This window comes from Molothrus aeneus, chromosome 10 (genome assembly GCF_037042795.1).
Source record: "Molothrus aeneus isolate 106 chromosome 10, BPBGC_Maene_1.0, whole genome shotgun sequence".
Classification (NCBI taxonomy): domain Eukaryota; kingdom Metazoa; phylum Chordata; class Aves; order Passeriformes; family Icteridae; genus Molothrus; species Molothrus aeneus.
Window position 1 is genome coordinate 16,676,143 of NC_089655.1, and position 14,900 is coordinate 16,691,042.

A 14,900-nucleotide genomic window follows, 5' to 3' on the forward strand; every position below is an offset into this window, starting at 1 on the left:
AGCAAATAGTAATGCTGAAACTAAAGCAGGTCAAGAGTCTGAATGTGTAGCTCCTCTTCCCACATCCCTTAGATGTTTGGCACTGGCAGGAGTTGTCTGAGAGGAATTACAGTCCACTAGCTTGAGTTTTGGGATGTAATCAAGATGTCATCAGTCCTCTTCAGTGGATGGTTTCATAGGTGACTGTTTCCCTACAGAAGGTATCAAAAATACTTTGAAAGCACCAAGACTCATGTTTAAGAGCATCTCAGGAGCTTGAAATCTCCCCAGAAGTTGGTGAGGTGTAGGCACTGGCATGCCTTGATCACATTTGAAACTCGGGTGAGTGTGAGCCCATACACTCCAGCTGACCTCTTGCATAAGGCAGGCTGAGGATGAGTTTCATTCACATAACTCACAAGCAAAATCTGGATATTGAAGGAGCTGACAGGAGATGTACATACTACAGAACTCAAAAGCCATCCCATCCCTCCCTCTCCTTGCCCTCACATGTTAAGTGATGCATGGAACAGGTTTAGAAATGCTCCCTCCTGCAGCGTGGTTAGCAGGACAGCTGGGATCTGCAGGCACCTATGGGAGGGACAGCCACCTGTTGTCCCCTGGCCCTGTCTGTGGGATGGCAGAGGAAGCCTCACATCAGCACAGAAAGGGCAAAAGTTCAGATCAGATTGTTTATGGGATTTTATGGAGCCAGGAGCCAAGGATAGCTCAGCTAATCCAGAGGAAACTGTAGTGATGGCGTTAGAATGCATTTCACATGGGATTCATTCAGCGCGCGTTCAGATGGACCAGTCTTTCTGTCTCTGTTTTTTTAGCCATTAAATATTTTTCTTTGTACTCCTGTCTGCCAGCTGCACTGAGCCAGACTCCAAGCTGGGCTGTTTTAAGAAAAAAACCCACAGAAACCCCAAAACCTCTTGTCGTTTGACCTGCTGACAAGTTAGCAGGGTTTCAGCACAGCTCCCAGCAGCATCAGCAGCAGCCACTGGGCTGGGTCCATGCTCTGCCAGCCAACCTCTGCTCCCACCAGCCCAGCATTGCTTTTCTCCAAGCCACAGTGTAGTGCTTGCTTAGTTGAAGCCCTGGTGAGAACATGAGCTGAAAGTGCAACTGAAAGGCCACATGGGGAGGGCAGGAAGGCAGCAGCTTTTCTGTACCCTCCAGCTCTTCAGCACCTGAAGCCTTGCTGCTTTCATGGGCAGTCCTAGCCCTGGCTCATCCTCCTGAGTCACCAACATCCCATGCAGTCTCAGTGTGAGCTCTTCTTGGGATTAAGGTTTTCCTTTCAGGTGCAGTGAGGTCACCACATTAAGTTGTTTCATGCAGATCTTGCCTCCTGTCTGTGTCCTGAGCCCCAGACTCCATTGCTCTGCTGGAGCAGGTAGCTTGGCTTAACTCCCATCACAGGTGCCAGCTCCTTCACTGTCCCCTGTTCCCTGTTCCCTCTAACCCTGGCAAGCTCTCACATGCTCTGGATTACCCCAGCTGTGACTTGTGCCTACTGGAAGCTGCTTTTCTTTCCCTGAACTCCTGATGTTTAGAACAAATCTGACTAGGAGTTAGAGAGCAACCCCATACTCTTCTTCCCTCTCAAGCTTGCAGGAATGCTGCAGCAGGGTGCATTTGGGGAGCAGCTCCATGACCCTGCAGTGATCCAGAGCTTGGAAGAACCCTCTGTCCCTGCAGGGGGCTTTGGCATCAGCCCCCAGGGCATTGCAGCCTTCCCAGGGCACTCTGGTTTGTTACTCTGAGCTGACACAAACCAACCCATCAGATCCTGGGGCTTCTTTTCCCCCCAGATACAGGAGTGTCCAACCTTATCCGTGTTACCTGATCCTTGAAAGCCTGAACTGCAGATGCATCTCCCAGAGCCTGCCTCTGCCTTTGGGTGAGAGAGCAAGAATAGCTTTTCAGTTCTGAATATCTGTGGTCACATCCTGCACTCCCCGTCATGGGTGCAAAGCTCCTGGGTGCTTCCCAGGATGGGATTTTGCAGAGCAGAGTGGGTACTATGTGCTGTAAGTTTTACTTCAAGAATAAAAGCAGGCAGGAGGGTGCTCAGGTGTGAGCTTCCATTCAGTACCTACAACATCAGAACAAGGATATCTCCTGGAAATTGTAAAAGCCCAAGCCACAGAATGATAAAACAAAATGCAGAACTTAATAATCAGGTGGAAATTACATCCAGCCAAAAGTGTCACTGTGGATGGGAGATGAAGGGTTTACACTCCAGTGCTCCTCAGGAACAGACACACCAGGGTCTGCTGCAGCATTTGCTCACAGTGTTCTTCTCTGGGACATGCAATGAGCACGTTGCCTGTGACAAGGAGGAGATTTTGTTCACAGGTGTTTTTTGCTTTGTCCTTAAAAATGGGCTTGCATCTCCTTCCGTAGAGGCCGCAGTTCAAGGGAGATGCAGGGGGACTCCATGGCCAACCTTTGCCCAAGTGTGCATCTGTGTAGCTGAGGCTGATGCTGGAAATGCCTCCCTCTTTGCTTGCACCAAAGCCCATGGGAAGGAGAGGTGCAGCCTGTTGCAGTCTGCCCCGTTTTCTGTGCCTCACTGTGACCTGGCTCGGGCAGAAAGGGCTTCCCAGGTGTGAGCATGGGCTGGCACAGCCTCACACCTGTCCTCAGGCCATGCTCCCCACGTGCTGCTCGGTGTCCCCTACTCTCAGGAGATGGGGATGGCCATGCCATGACCCACTGCCTGCCACTGGCTGTCCTGCGGCCAGGGTGCCCAGTGCCCCCGGGCCATGCTGTCCCACACTGTCCCGGACCCCCTGGAGCCGGTGGCCATAGAGGGACCGAGGTTGCCATCTGCCGGTTCTGCTGCACAGGAACAGCAACAGCCTGGCTCAGCCCCCTTGGAAGTGGCCCCTCAGGAGTTGTCCTGATCCTGCTCAGCATTGCCCACCTGCGACCCAGCCCTTGGCCTTTGGCAGCATGTCCCCATGGGCCGGTGTTCCAGGGGACAGGGCAGGCAGCCCATTCCCATTTAGACCGTCCTGCCCTGCCCTGCCCACACTGCCCCTAGGCCAGGATGTCCCTCCTGCCCTCCCTGTGGGGCCTGAAGTGTTGACCTCTGGCACAAAACCCTCTGTGAGAATCCACAGGGCTCTTAATAAGGGAGCTCCTTCCCATTAAAGACTAATATTTCTACTGCTGATGATCACTCTCAGGTGCTTATTTCTCCTCCGGGCTTGCCTTTATTTCCTTTCTCTTTCTAGTTTTTGGCAAGTACTCCCAGGCTGAGAAGGTATGACTGCTGTAGGAGTACCCCAGGAGTGCAGCACACTGTACATCTCACCTGGGCAGTCTCCCCAGCAATGGCCAGGGTTGGGAGCTGCAGGAACACCAGCTGCAGCCCTGGTCCCCCAGCCAGCCCTGCAAAATCACTGCTTTGCCTGCAGGAGCAACGAGGCTGAGCTGGCACAATCAGCAATAGCTCACTCAGGCATTGCTGGGAGGATGAGGTTACTTCTGTAAATCTATTATCTTTTTTGGCAATTAGCAGCAGTTAGGAGCCCTGGGAATACATGCAGGAAATAGCAGGAAGCCCAGTTAAGCACATCTCTGGCTTATCAAGCCCAGTTAAACAAGTCCCCCGTGGCACAGCCCTGCCGCTGGTAGCACAGCCCATACACACGCCAAAGATGATCTTTAGTGCTGGGATTGCTTTCCTGAGCACTGTGCAACCCCAGAGGTTTCCATTCAATGCATGTACCTTCAGAGATGGAAAGTGAGGGGCTCACCCCAGCCTGGAATACCCCAGCTCTCTGGAGATTGTATGGAGGAACCTGTGGAGTCCCTGGATGCCAAAGGCAGCCCTGCTGGAGCAGTGCTGGTGTCTCGTCCTGCCTGGGGACACTGCTGTGCTGTGGGTGGGAGCCTGGCGTGGGGCAGGGCTCAGTGCCTGGGCCTGGCCACACATGTCGAGCTGGGGATGGGGGAGCGAGCGAGGCGCTGTTTGCTCTGGCCCAGGAAGACAGAGATGCGTGTTTGTTTTCTGTGCTATCTCTCACACGGCGTTTGTTTTGCTTGTCAAGCGTTTCAGGAGATAAAATGACCTAAAGGGAGATTATTTTATCCTAATTTAAGCTGTCAATTTATCACTGACTTCTGCTTGTCTGCGCCAGCAGGACAGCTTACTCTGAGTCCCTGGGGAAACCTCTGCTAGAAAGTGAGAATTTGGGGGGATTTGCTGCAGTCTCACAGCTAATCTGTGCTTATGTCAGCAACTACAAGCTGCTCCCCTGTCCCCTTGTGTCATATTAGTTCCCATCACTGTGGACTGGCTTGGCTTCCCGGGGGCCTCCCCTGTCTAACCTGGGCCTGGGGTTGTTTTTCTCGTGCCGCAGGCTGGTGGAAGAGTTCATGCTGCTGGCAAACATGGCTGTGGCCCATCAGATTTACCGCTCCTTCCCCGAGCAGGCCTTCCTACGCTGCCACCCCCCGCCCCAAACCAAGCTGCTGAAAGACCTCATGGACTTTTGCAACCAAGTCGGCCTCGACATCGACTTCAGCAGTGCGGGGACCCTGCATGTGAGTGGCCTGGCAGGGCTGTGGGGACAAGGGTGGGCAGCTACGTGATGGCATGCTCATGGCAGCATGTGCTTTATTCCCTGGCCATCTCTGCCCAAGCACAGCTAACAACTATGCCATGCCAAAACAAAACACCTCCCTCACTCACTGTTGATCCCATTAGCACTGGGCAGGGGTGGCCCAGCCTGGCCGGGTCAGCCATGTTGTGCACAGAGATTAGAGCAGGGTAGGAAGGACCTTGCAAGTGACCCCTGCACTGCCCTCCCTGCAATGGATAGGATGTTTCAGTGCAGGAGCACTCACCGGGACACCCAGATTTCCTTCTCTGAGCAGGGAATTAGCTCCATAGCACAAGGAAAGTAGCTCTTCATGGGGCTGTTTCTGTCTGGGCTGGTGCAGATCTCAGGGAGAGCAGGGTGGGCAGTGGGGTGACTGGGAAGGACTAGAGAGCAGTGCTGGGAAAGGTCAGATGCAGCCAGCACAAGAAATGTCCAACCACTCCTGTGCTGAGCATGTCCTGAGGCTGAACTCCAGCTGAACAGCACCGCGCAGCTTCCAGGACTTTCTTTACTCACCGCAACTGGACTGTGGATAATCCTCCGTTAATCCCATCCCCGCTGGCTCCTGCACGCCCCTCCAGCAGCTGGGTCTGCTTTCCCTGCTTGCTGGCTGTGCCCAGCCTATATCAGCAGAGGCAAGGCTGCTCACTCAGCTCCTCTCCTGCACTTTGAACCCTCCAGCCCTTCCTCACTGCTACCCCCAGGCAGTGACCTCCCATATCCATGTCTCCCCAGAGTCCCATTAGTCCCTGTGCTGAAGTTCTCAGCAGCTGGATGGGAGCCAGGCACCAGTCAGGAGAGGGTTTGCTTCCTCTCTGTCACACTGCACAACTGGGGGCAGAGCTAGCAGTCCCCATGCCCTGCTGCTCCCTGCCACTGACCCCAGGAGGAGAACCAGTGCTCAGGACTGTGTCCTACTGGGGCTGCTGGGACCACAGCAAAGCCCAATTTCATGTGCACCTTTTGGCTTACAAGGGGATTTTCAGGAAGGGGAATTTGACTTTGACAGGCTGCTGTTAGCATCAGTAAGGTCTGCTTGGGTCCCATTATCACCATAACATGCCAACACTGAATGCTCTCTCTTTTCTCCTCCAGAAAAGCTTAAGTGAAACATTTGGTGCTGACAAATATTCCAGAGCAAGGAAAGAAGTGCTGACCTACATGTTCTCCAGGCCCATGCAGGTGAGAACAATGTTGTGCTGTTGGGCATGTCTGCTTGTAGCTTTCTGCTGTGGCTTTATCTTCAGTCCTCGTCCCTTCTGAGTTATCAGGGTGGTTGTTGCACACAGAGGGAGTGAATGAATACTGAATGTGGTGTTCCAGGGCTGCCAGCAGCTTCCTCCAGTGCCTCCAGCCCTGTGCAGCTGGCACTGGAGGCACTGGAGCAACAAAGCTTCACTGGATGACAAGGTCAGGCTGAGTCTTTCCTCACTGCCCACAGTGTTCCTGTTATTACTGGTTGGGATATTTCACCCTTGAATTTGCATGATGGCTGTTAGGAGACTCACAAGGACCCAGCCCTGTGAACAGCTGGGGTGGGCTCCATGGTTCATGTTTGTGTCATTTCTTCACATCATGGTATTCCAACTAGTCCAAAGAAGGAGTTAAGAGTAGGGGTGTGCAGCTGGCCATAGGCACAGTCTGGTACCTGCTCTTGGAAGAAGGAAAGTTCTGGAAACCCTTCAGTCTCCCTCCAGCCCAGGTGGCTTTCTTTGACAGTCTCTAAAATGGAGGCTTGTGCTGCACACACCAGTTGTCATGTTTGGTGCATCTGTAGCTCAGCACACTTAGTTGGGTGTTTATCACCATCATGAAAAGTTTTTGTGGGGCATCAGCTGCATTTGCAGCTGGGCACGGCACAACCTCTTCTGAGGAAAGTCCTACCCCATGGGGGAAGGAGCACGTTCCTGAAATGATCTCTCTGCTGTGGCCTGCTTATCACTGCAGGAATGAATCATCTTCCCAACATCACTCATTTGACTGTCACTCTTGTAATTAGCTTATTTGCTTCATTTACTCATTAGCAGTGCCTGAAGTCCTGCTGTGTTTCCGGGACTTATTGCTTGTTTGCAAATGGTGCTGGGCTATGAGGCTGTTTAATAAATCTTCCTCTCACATGTGTCCAGCTCAGGACGGCTGCTTTGTAAAGAGCAGGAAGTGTCCTCTGGAGCTGGATGTGTTGTCCCAGATCCTGTATCCTGCTTTGGGTTATCCTGGTCCCTTCTGTCACATCCTCCTTTTCTGGTGGAAGGTGCACTGGTGACATGAGTTCCTTTGATTCCCTCTCTGGTCTTGCTGACTGTGGCACAAGCCTGGGCTTTGCCAGTAGCAGCACATGGAGCAAGCCTGGCTGCTGGCCAGGATGGATGAGCAAGGAGAAAGTTCTGCAGTGGCACCAAGGAGGAGATGGGCTTTTGGGGACCCATGGACTTGCTGAGATCTTGCCATTGTGGTGTCCTGAGACTGTGGTTGGAGAAGTGGTGGGAGTACTTTCAGATACCACACAGTGGCTCTCATTAAGATTTAGCCTTGTGAATATGTTAGATTTCATTACATGAAAGAGCTATCAAGGTTTTGGGGATGAAGTCTTCTGCAGAGTAGATACCAGACAGAGAAAGAAGCACTTTTAAAGGAGATATTCCATGAGACATGATTTTGGCAGGAATTAGTCTTGTTCCATCATCAGAAGACAAAGGTGTCTGTGTGTTCAGGTGTGCTGTGCAGTCCACCCATACGTGGCAAACCTGCTGCCTGGCACACTCCCATGATAGGCAAAACACTTGGAAAGGGGCAGACAGCTTTCAGGAGGAAGGAGCTTTCCCTGAGAGGAGTGATTTTTTTGCTGTCTGCCACCAGCATGAGAGCAGATGGAAGAACCAGCCCCATCCTGCTAGATGTCATGGTCCCTCATGGGGGAGAGGACAGATTTGAGTGTTGGCAGCTGCAGAGCACAGCCACTGAGGGGCCCAGGCTGGTGGTGAGGGCTGGGTCATTGCTCTGGCAGATGGTGCAGCGAGACCGTCTGGTCGGGGCACCGAGGAGTCACCTGTGTCCCTGCACATGTCACAGCTCCCAGTGATAAAGCTGATGCTTCAGGGACAAGGCTGCAGCTAAATCAGCCTAAACAACCTGTCCACGGGTTTAACCCCTGGTTGTGCCAAGCCTGTGTCTTCCCTCTTCACTGTGTGCTGGTGGTCAAGACATCAGCCTCTGGGAGGAGGAGGGAGATGGGAAGCAACTGGTAATGTGTGTGCCTGAGGGAAGGCCTGGATTGGCATGCCAGGAGCCCTGTAACAGATGAAGGAGCAGTGACACACCATTTTTCAGGGGCTCAGTCACTCGGGGATTCAATCTGTCCGTGAAAGCAAAGCTGCCCCTGGTTGGCTGGGGCTGATTTATTTCCAGGCTCCTTGCAGTTCTCCAGAGATTGCAGCAAACTGTGGGGATTTGAGACCTCTTGTGAGTCAAATCTGTTAATGAGAAAACATCTGCTTCATGCCAGGCTGATGTCACTGGGTTGTGCTGTCGCAGTGGTGAGGATGGGTGTCAGATACACACTGGACTGGGCTCCCTGCAGGCTGCAGCCCTTCCATGGCCTAGGGCAGTATTTTTGCTGGGACACTCAAGCTGCTGCAGATGTCAGTGAGAGCCATGGGCTGCCAAAAAGGTGTCCAAAATGGTGCTGGACCCCACAGTGGCCAGTATATCAATGAAGACAAAGTGCCCCAGAAAACAGCAAGCAGCACAGGACCTTCAGCATCTTTTCTAACTTTAAACAAGATGGGGTATAACTCGAAACACTGCTGGGCATAGGGCAGGGATGGGCCCTTCCCACTGTCTTTCTCAGAGCAGGGATTTTGACTGGTGCTCTGCTTTCTGCCTGCCTGGCTTTGTAGGGACCTTCCTGCCTTCTGCCCAGAAGCCTGGCACAAGTGGCTGGAAGCTCCCTGTGATTCTGTGCTGCCTGTCAGCACAAGGGCACTCATCCCCCCCCACAGCAGCCTCTGGAGCTCGGTGTGTCTCCCTGCCCAGCTTCATTCTGTGGGAGCTGAGCTAATTGAGTGGAGACCATACTTTGTGGAGTCCATCAGAAACAATTTAATTCTGGGTTGTGGAAATTGGCAGCCACCACAGCTCCTATCCCAGCTCTTGGGTCTCATAATAAGGCTGGGACTGATGCTGCTTTTTTTAACCTGCTCTATTTACTTGCCCGGATCAGTGCGTTGCTGCTCAGCAGGAGCTGGCTGCGCCACTGGCCTGGAGAGCAGAGGATACAGCTGCCCAAACCAAGGATCCCAGGACGGCTCTGTAATCAGAGCTGGCTACTCCTGTTTTTTTTAAATCACTTGCTCTTATTTTTAAATGAGTTCATTCAATCGCCACTGTGCCGTGACCCTGCCGCCACCCCCCTGACCTGCACAGCCTCCCCTCCCTGCCTGTGCCCAGCCCCCAGTGTTTTCCCAGCCCCAAGAGCTGGTGTTTTGCAGATGTAAAAATAAAAGCTGTAACCTGTGGGATAACAGGGGTGACACAGGAGCGGTTCCTGCTGAAGAGGCTGCTGAGCAGTGGTGCTGCTGTTGCCCTGGTGTTGGTTTAGATGGGCGGTTCAGCTGCTCAGCTCCCCAGCTGCCATGGTGCGGTGGAGCAGCAGGGATAACAGCAGGGCTCTCTCTCCTCCTTGGAAGCTACTCATACCTGCCCCCAGTGCTCTCCAAGCATGCACAGTGTGTGTGTGTAAAGCCTGCAGCCAGACCCAGAACCAAAGAGCATCTGATGTGGGCACAGAACAAGCTGAGCTCTCCCCTGGAAGATGAGAGGAAGGCAAATGAGCCCCAGGGCCTGAGCAGAAGCAGGAAGCTGCTTAGACCCATGGGTGATGTGAAAATTGATGCAGTCCTTGGGGCCAGGCAGGGACAGCTGACAGCCAGCAGCTCTCAGCTTTGCCCCTTTTATTCTGTGCTCAGTTTCTGCAGTGCCTGTGCAGCCCAAGCTGAGCAGCAGGTGAAGAACCACCAGCAGACAGGATGTCTTCAGGAGGGGCACTGGCTGCTGGCACTGTGTCTCACAGAGCCAGACCCCTCCAGCCTCACGGCACCACCCTTGCTCACACCCTTGCCTGGTTTCTCCCCCTTTCAGATGGCTCTCTACTTCTGCACCGGCGTCCTGCATGATGAGAGCCTCTTTCACCACTACGCCCTGAACGTGCCGTTCTACACCCACTTCACGTCCCCCATCCGCCGCTACGCTGACATCGTCGTGCACCGCCTGCTCTCCGCCTCGCTCGGTGCGTCTGCTCCCCTGCACGGGCTGGGACAGGGGCCATGGCATGGCTCTGGAGCAGGAGGGAGCATGGGCATGGTATTGTCACTTGTCCCCTTTGCAGGTGCCAGATCCCCCATCACAATGGAGAAAGAGGCCATCCAGAAACAGGCCGATCACTGCAATGACCGGAAGATGGCTTCCAAGAGGGTGCAGGAGCTCAGCACTGACCTCTTCTTCTCTGTCTTTGTCAGGGTAAGACCCAAGGCTCTTTTCTCCCAAGGCATCTCTGGATTTCCCTGTGAAGGCCCAGCCTACATGGGCAGGGGGCTGTGTCTGCCCACTTGGCTTTAGGAAAAGCAAACAGTGAGAGGACACACTCAGCAGCCACCACTGCTGGATTCCAGGACCTTGAAACACTGTCTTGGGGATTTCTGAATGAGATCTGATGTGTAGTGACAGCCCTGTCTCTTGACAGGAATGTGGTCCTCTGGAGTCAGAAGCCATGGTAATGGGTGTCCTGAGCAAGGCCTTTGATGTCCTGGTGCTGAAGTTTGGAGTCCAGAAGCGCATCTACTGCAATGTAAGTACCTCACCAATGTGAGACAGTGCCAACACTGCCTTGCCAGAGCAGCCTGGCATCACTGCAGGCAGTGGCTGTCCTGGTGCCCTTTTGTGCCAGCCCTGCAACAGGCAGAGCTGTGCCTGAGCTGGGCCAGCCAGAGGGGAGGGAACCTTCCTGGAGTTTGCCTTCCATCCCTCAGCCCAGGCAGGCACGAGGGACTGGGGGTGTGGATCAGCCCAGTTTCTCCCTGTGACATGCTGGGTAAAAGGGAATAAAGCCAGATTCAGGGGAACAGAGATAATCATACATCTGAAGCGAGGACAAGGAGCAAGGCTGGTTTTCATTTCATTTAATCAGATCTTTTATCTGGGGCTGTGACAGCAGCGCTGTGGGCCAGCACCTGCACTTGGTGACAGCATCCTCTCTTAATAACCTGGTTATATGTCTGGCAATGACATCTTTAAACAGGACATAGAGCATGATATATGGGCTGGTGGTGTATGGCAGCAGCCCCTGATTTACGTGCTAGGCTCAGGCTCACAGGCTGCTGCATCCCAGTTGTTGAAGAGCTGCAGAGGCAGCTGGGCTGTGCTGGGCAGGAGCAGCCTCAGCCCCATCCACAGGGGAGGTGGAGGAGAGCTGGGGGAGCACATTCCCAACACCCTCCCTGCCCGCAGGCGCTGCCCTTGGTGGACTTCCACTTCCAGAAGGCAGGGAAGAAGCCAGAGCTGACACTCCTGTGGGAACCAGAGGAGCTGGAGGAGGAATCTGTGCCCCAGGTAAGACCTCCACAGCATGGGACAGGCTCACAACACCATGGAGGCTGTGGGCAACATGTGGATGCTGTGATGTCTGCAGGGACAGGTCTGGGAGGCAGGACTTGCCTTGCAGGGGGTCAGGTCCTGCTATCTGTGTCCCTTTCCCAGTGAGCTCAGCTTCAACCTCAGCCTCCTCTGCTACCCAATCCAGTCCCATCACTGCCCTCACAATCTGACCCCTCCACAGCCTTCAGTCTTTGCCCTGCCTGCTGTGTGCTCTGCCTCCCAGTTCAGGTTTTTCCAGGAATTGAATTAACATGCTGTTTACTTCCTCCTTCCAGATCATCAATTAAGATGTTAAGTAAGATCAGGCTTAAGGCAGCTCTTGTCTAGACCCTTCCCCCATCCTGGCACTCTTTGCCCCTGACATGGCTTTTTCTCGGGGTTTCCATCTCTGTGACAGGGTTGAGCCTCATTTAGGAGAAATTTTTAAAATCAGACTTCCTGAGATGCAGTCTCAAATGGCTTAACAGCATCTAGAAATCTCTCTCTTGTGTCCCTGTCATCTATTAACTTGGTAACTCAATCAAAGGGAGCAATCACATTTGTCTGGCTTGATTAAGTGGTGCTTCTTTGCCAGCTTTTGTCTGGCATGGCTGTAAAACCCCAGCTGTGACTGCTGCTATCTCTGCCTGAAGGGCTAAATCCCAGCCTCTCCCTGCACCGCTCCAGGGGCTCTGCGCTTGAGCCCCAGTTCTATCCAAGCCCAGCACATCCCATCCTTGCCCACTCAGGTTTCCTGACACAGAGTGAGCTGACTCTCCCAGCTGGGGTGATGCATGTGCTGGAGAGTCCTTCCCTTCCCAGGGTGGATGTTGTGATCAGAGCTGGATCTGGCTCTGCAAACATTTCTGCAGGCCTTCCTCCCTTTGAAGCTGAGCTTTCCTCTCTCAGCTTGGCTCAGAGAAGCCCTGTGGATGCAGCCTGGAGTGGCCTCAGTTCCCCCTTTCCTACAGGAGCAGGCATCACTTACACCCTAGCAGGGAATTGATGAAAAATGATGCCCCAGCGTGAGCAGGGCCCATTTTGGTTAAGAAAACAGTTGGTAGAGGAAACTCCTCCACAAACCTTCCACACCTCCTAAGAAAACACTGGAGCTCTCCCATGGGATCAGACTCTGAGCTATCCTCCAAGCCAGCATATCCTTGAGTTTATGGGATGAGCCCTGGGATTCCTGTGAGCCATGCTGAACTGTGGTAGATGTCACCTGGACACCCACAGCACCCCAGCTGGCCCCAGCCCTTGGTCTCTGCTTCCTGGTTTAGCTGAGCCTGGCCAGGCAATGGGAGCATCAGGGAAGGCTGTTAGTGAGGAGGTGTGCTGGGGTCTGGGCTGTTGTTTGGCCCTGCCATAGAGGGCAGATGTTGCTCCCATTTCTCTCTGATCTCCAGGAGATGACCAGGTCCTCAGTAGACATCACTCAGGGGTGGAGTAAGAAGTGGATCTAAGACTCAGAGGATTTGATGTGAAATTGTGCTGTTTCACAGCAGTTCAGCAAAGGGATAAGGCAGGATTGCAAGGGAGGATCCTGATTCTCCCCCTTTGACTCCCACATATGTGGGGGGCTTTCCCCTGAGCACCACCCCCTGCACTGCAGCTAGCTGGGGCAGGCAGGAGCTGATGCTCAGTAACTCACAGCTCTCTGGCAGCCAGTTGTGATAGGATTTTCCTGCAGGTTGCTCCTCACTGGCCACTTTGGTACATTTAACTCTCAATGAGATTTTCTTGTTCTGAATGATTAATCTGGAGCAGCTGGCGCTGGATGAGCTGGGAAGGGTTGGACAAGGTTACACCAGTAGCTCTGAGCCTGCTTCTGGTGGGGCCAGCCCTGAGCAGATGGCCCCAGTGAGCCCTGATACAGCACAGGGAACAGGCTCCAGCAAGCAAAGTCCCCAAATGCCTGTGCATGACCCCAGGACAGCCCTTCCCAATGTCCCAGCCAGCTCCTTAACGTGCGTCAAGGACAGACCAGATCAATACTTTCCACTTCTAATCCATCAATCACAGCAAGAGCTGGGGTCGGAGGAGCAGGGAGATGGCAGCAGCAGTGCAGTTCCTGAACAGGAGGGATTGATTTTCTGGGGTCTTCGTTCCCTTGCATCTCCCTTATCTATTGTGCTCCCTTCCTGGGTCTCCTCTCCCTGTGGGAGCACAGGCACATTGTTCCCTCCTTGTGGGATGCTGATGAAATGCTCAACGTCATGTGGAAACCCTTCTCACCACAGCTCAGCTTGGCTCTTGGCCAAGCTCCATTTAGGGATGATGTGATTCTGTGGCTGGAGAGGAAAGGCACGGGTGGCCTTGAGGGGAGATTGGGACCCAAAGCCAAGGGCACAAACGCCCACAATTCTTCCCAGACTGTGTGGAGAGCAAGAGTGGGGCATTATCAGGCTGGGATATGTGAGGATGTTTTGGGAGGCTCATTCAGGTTGGTTTGGATGCCCTGGTTGGTGTCAGAGTTCGTGGGTTTGCCCTTGAGGATCCTGCCTCCAGCCCTAGGAGCACCCTGGACTCCAGCAAAGCTGTCTGAATCCATCCTGCCCTATTCCTTGGTTCCTCATGGGTGCACTGCTGGAGGCAGCAAAAGCCAACGCAGCTTTAAGCAACTCTTGGTGTGTTTCCAAGCTGCCTGAAAACCCTCTTTTCTCTCTTTCTCTCCCTTGATGAAGGTGATCACCATTTTCACACTGGTGGAGGTGGTGCTGACGGCAGATGGTGGCCCCCTCAAGTACAGTGCCCTGCTCAAGAGGCCAAGCTTGGACAAGTGAGAGCCCTGGCTCTGTGTGCTCCCCACTGCTGATGCTCCCTCACGTCCCAGGCCCCGCTCCGGCACCTGCTGGAGACAGAAGGGACCCACAAAGACTTGGGGTTTTGAGTTTTAAAACCATTGTGGTTTTATTTCTGGTTTGGATTTTAACTCCGCCTGGGAGCAGGGCTCAGGGCTTGAGCCTGCCCCAGGCAGAACATTTCTACTCTTGGGTATTTTTAGCATGATGCTTTCTTAATGTTTTTTTTTAAGGCAGTGGTGTCCATCTGCAGCTTCAGTGCCCATGGTGAGGGCTGAGAGAGGGGATATGTGTACCCAGGAGCAGAGAGGGGCTGGCTCCACCATCCCAGGTGGGATGTGGACACAGTGGGATGCAGCCATGGGGCCGTGCAGGAGGGTTTCTTGCAGGGTTGTGTGTCATGTAATAAAAGCCGGGTCAGCAGCTGTGTGTGGAGCTCGTGCAGGTTTTATTTTGTGCCCTCCATCTTCCCAGCAGTAATTCACCTCTGGGCAGCCCCCTGCCTTCCCATGCCTGCCACTTCCCAGGCATTATGGAATTTGGCCTCACTGCCTGACCCAGCCTCAGATATGCTTGGCCAGAAGATGTGAGATCAGGGCAGGTGTTCCCAGCTCCTGATCCTGCAGGTATTCCCTCAGTTCCTCTGACTTCACCAGGAGTCCCTGTGTGTCTGCTCCAGTCCCTCACACCTTGGCCTCCAGCCTAACCCTGCTCAGGGACCCTGTGGCACCATGTCCTTGCATCCAGTGCCTCACTGACCAACTGACCTCTGCTATCTCCAGCCACCTCTGCCTGCTCTCTGTCCCCATGTCCCCCACCCACACTCTGAGGATGTGTTGGGGGCGTGGGCTGCTCTGGCAGCCTTCAC

At 53.7% G+C, this 14,900-nt stretch overlaps 1 protein-coding gene across 2 annotated transcripts in view; it reads left to right on the plus strand.

The window, feature by feature from the left end:
* The window catches only part of DIS3L2 (DIS3 like 3'-5' exoribonuclease 2), a 180,414-nt gene extending 165,959 nt beyond the window's left edge, over positions 1 to 14,455 (plus strand). For both annotated transcript variants that reach the window (XM_066556844.1, XM_066556845.1), the window contains 7 exons: positions 4,362 to 4,545; positions 5,700 to 5,786; positions 9,741 to 9,888; positions 9,988 to 10,118; positions 10,342 to 10,446; positions 11,106 to 11,207; positions 13,916 to 14,455. In XM_066556844.1, coding sequence (XP_066412941.1) covers positions 4,362 to 4,545; positions 5,700 to 5,786; positions 9,741 to 9,888; positions 9,988 to 10,118; positions 10,342 to 10,446; positions 11,106 to 11,207; positions 13,916 to 14,014 — 856 coding nt within the window. In that variant the 3' untranslated portion in view covers positions 14,015 to 14,455. The remainder of the gene's footprint in view (positions 1 to 4,361; positions 4,546 to 5,699; positions 5,787 to 9,740; positions 9,889 to 9,987; positions 10,119 to 10,341; positions 10,447 to 11,105; positions 11,208 to 13,915) is intronic.
* The last annotated feature ends 445 nt before the right edge of the window (positions 14,456 to 14,900 follow it).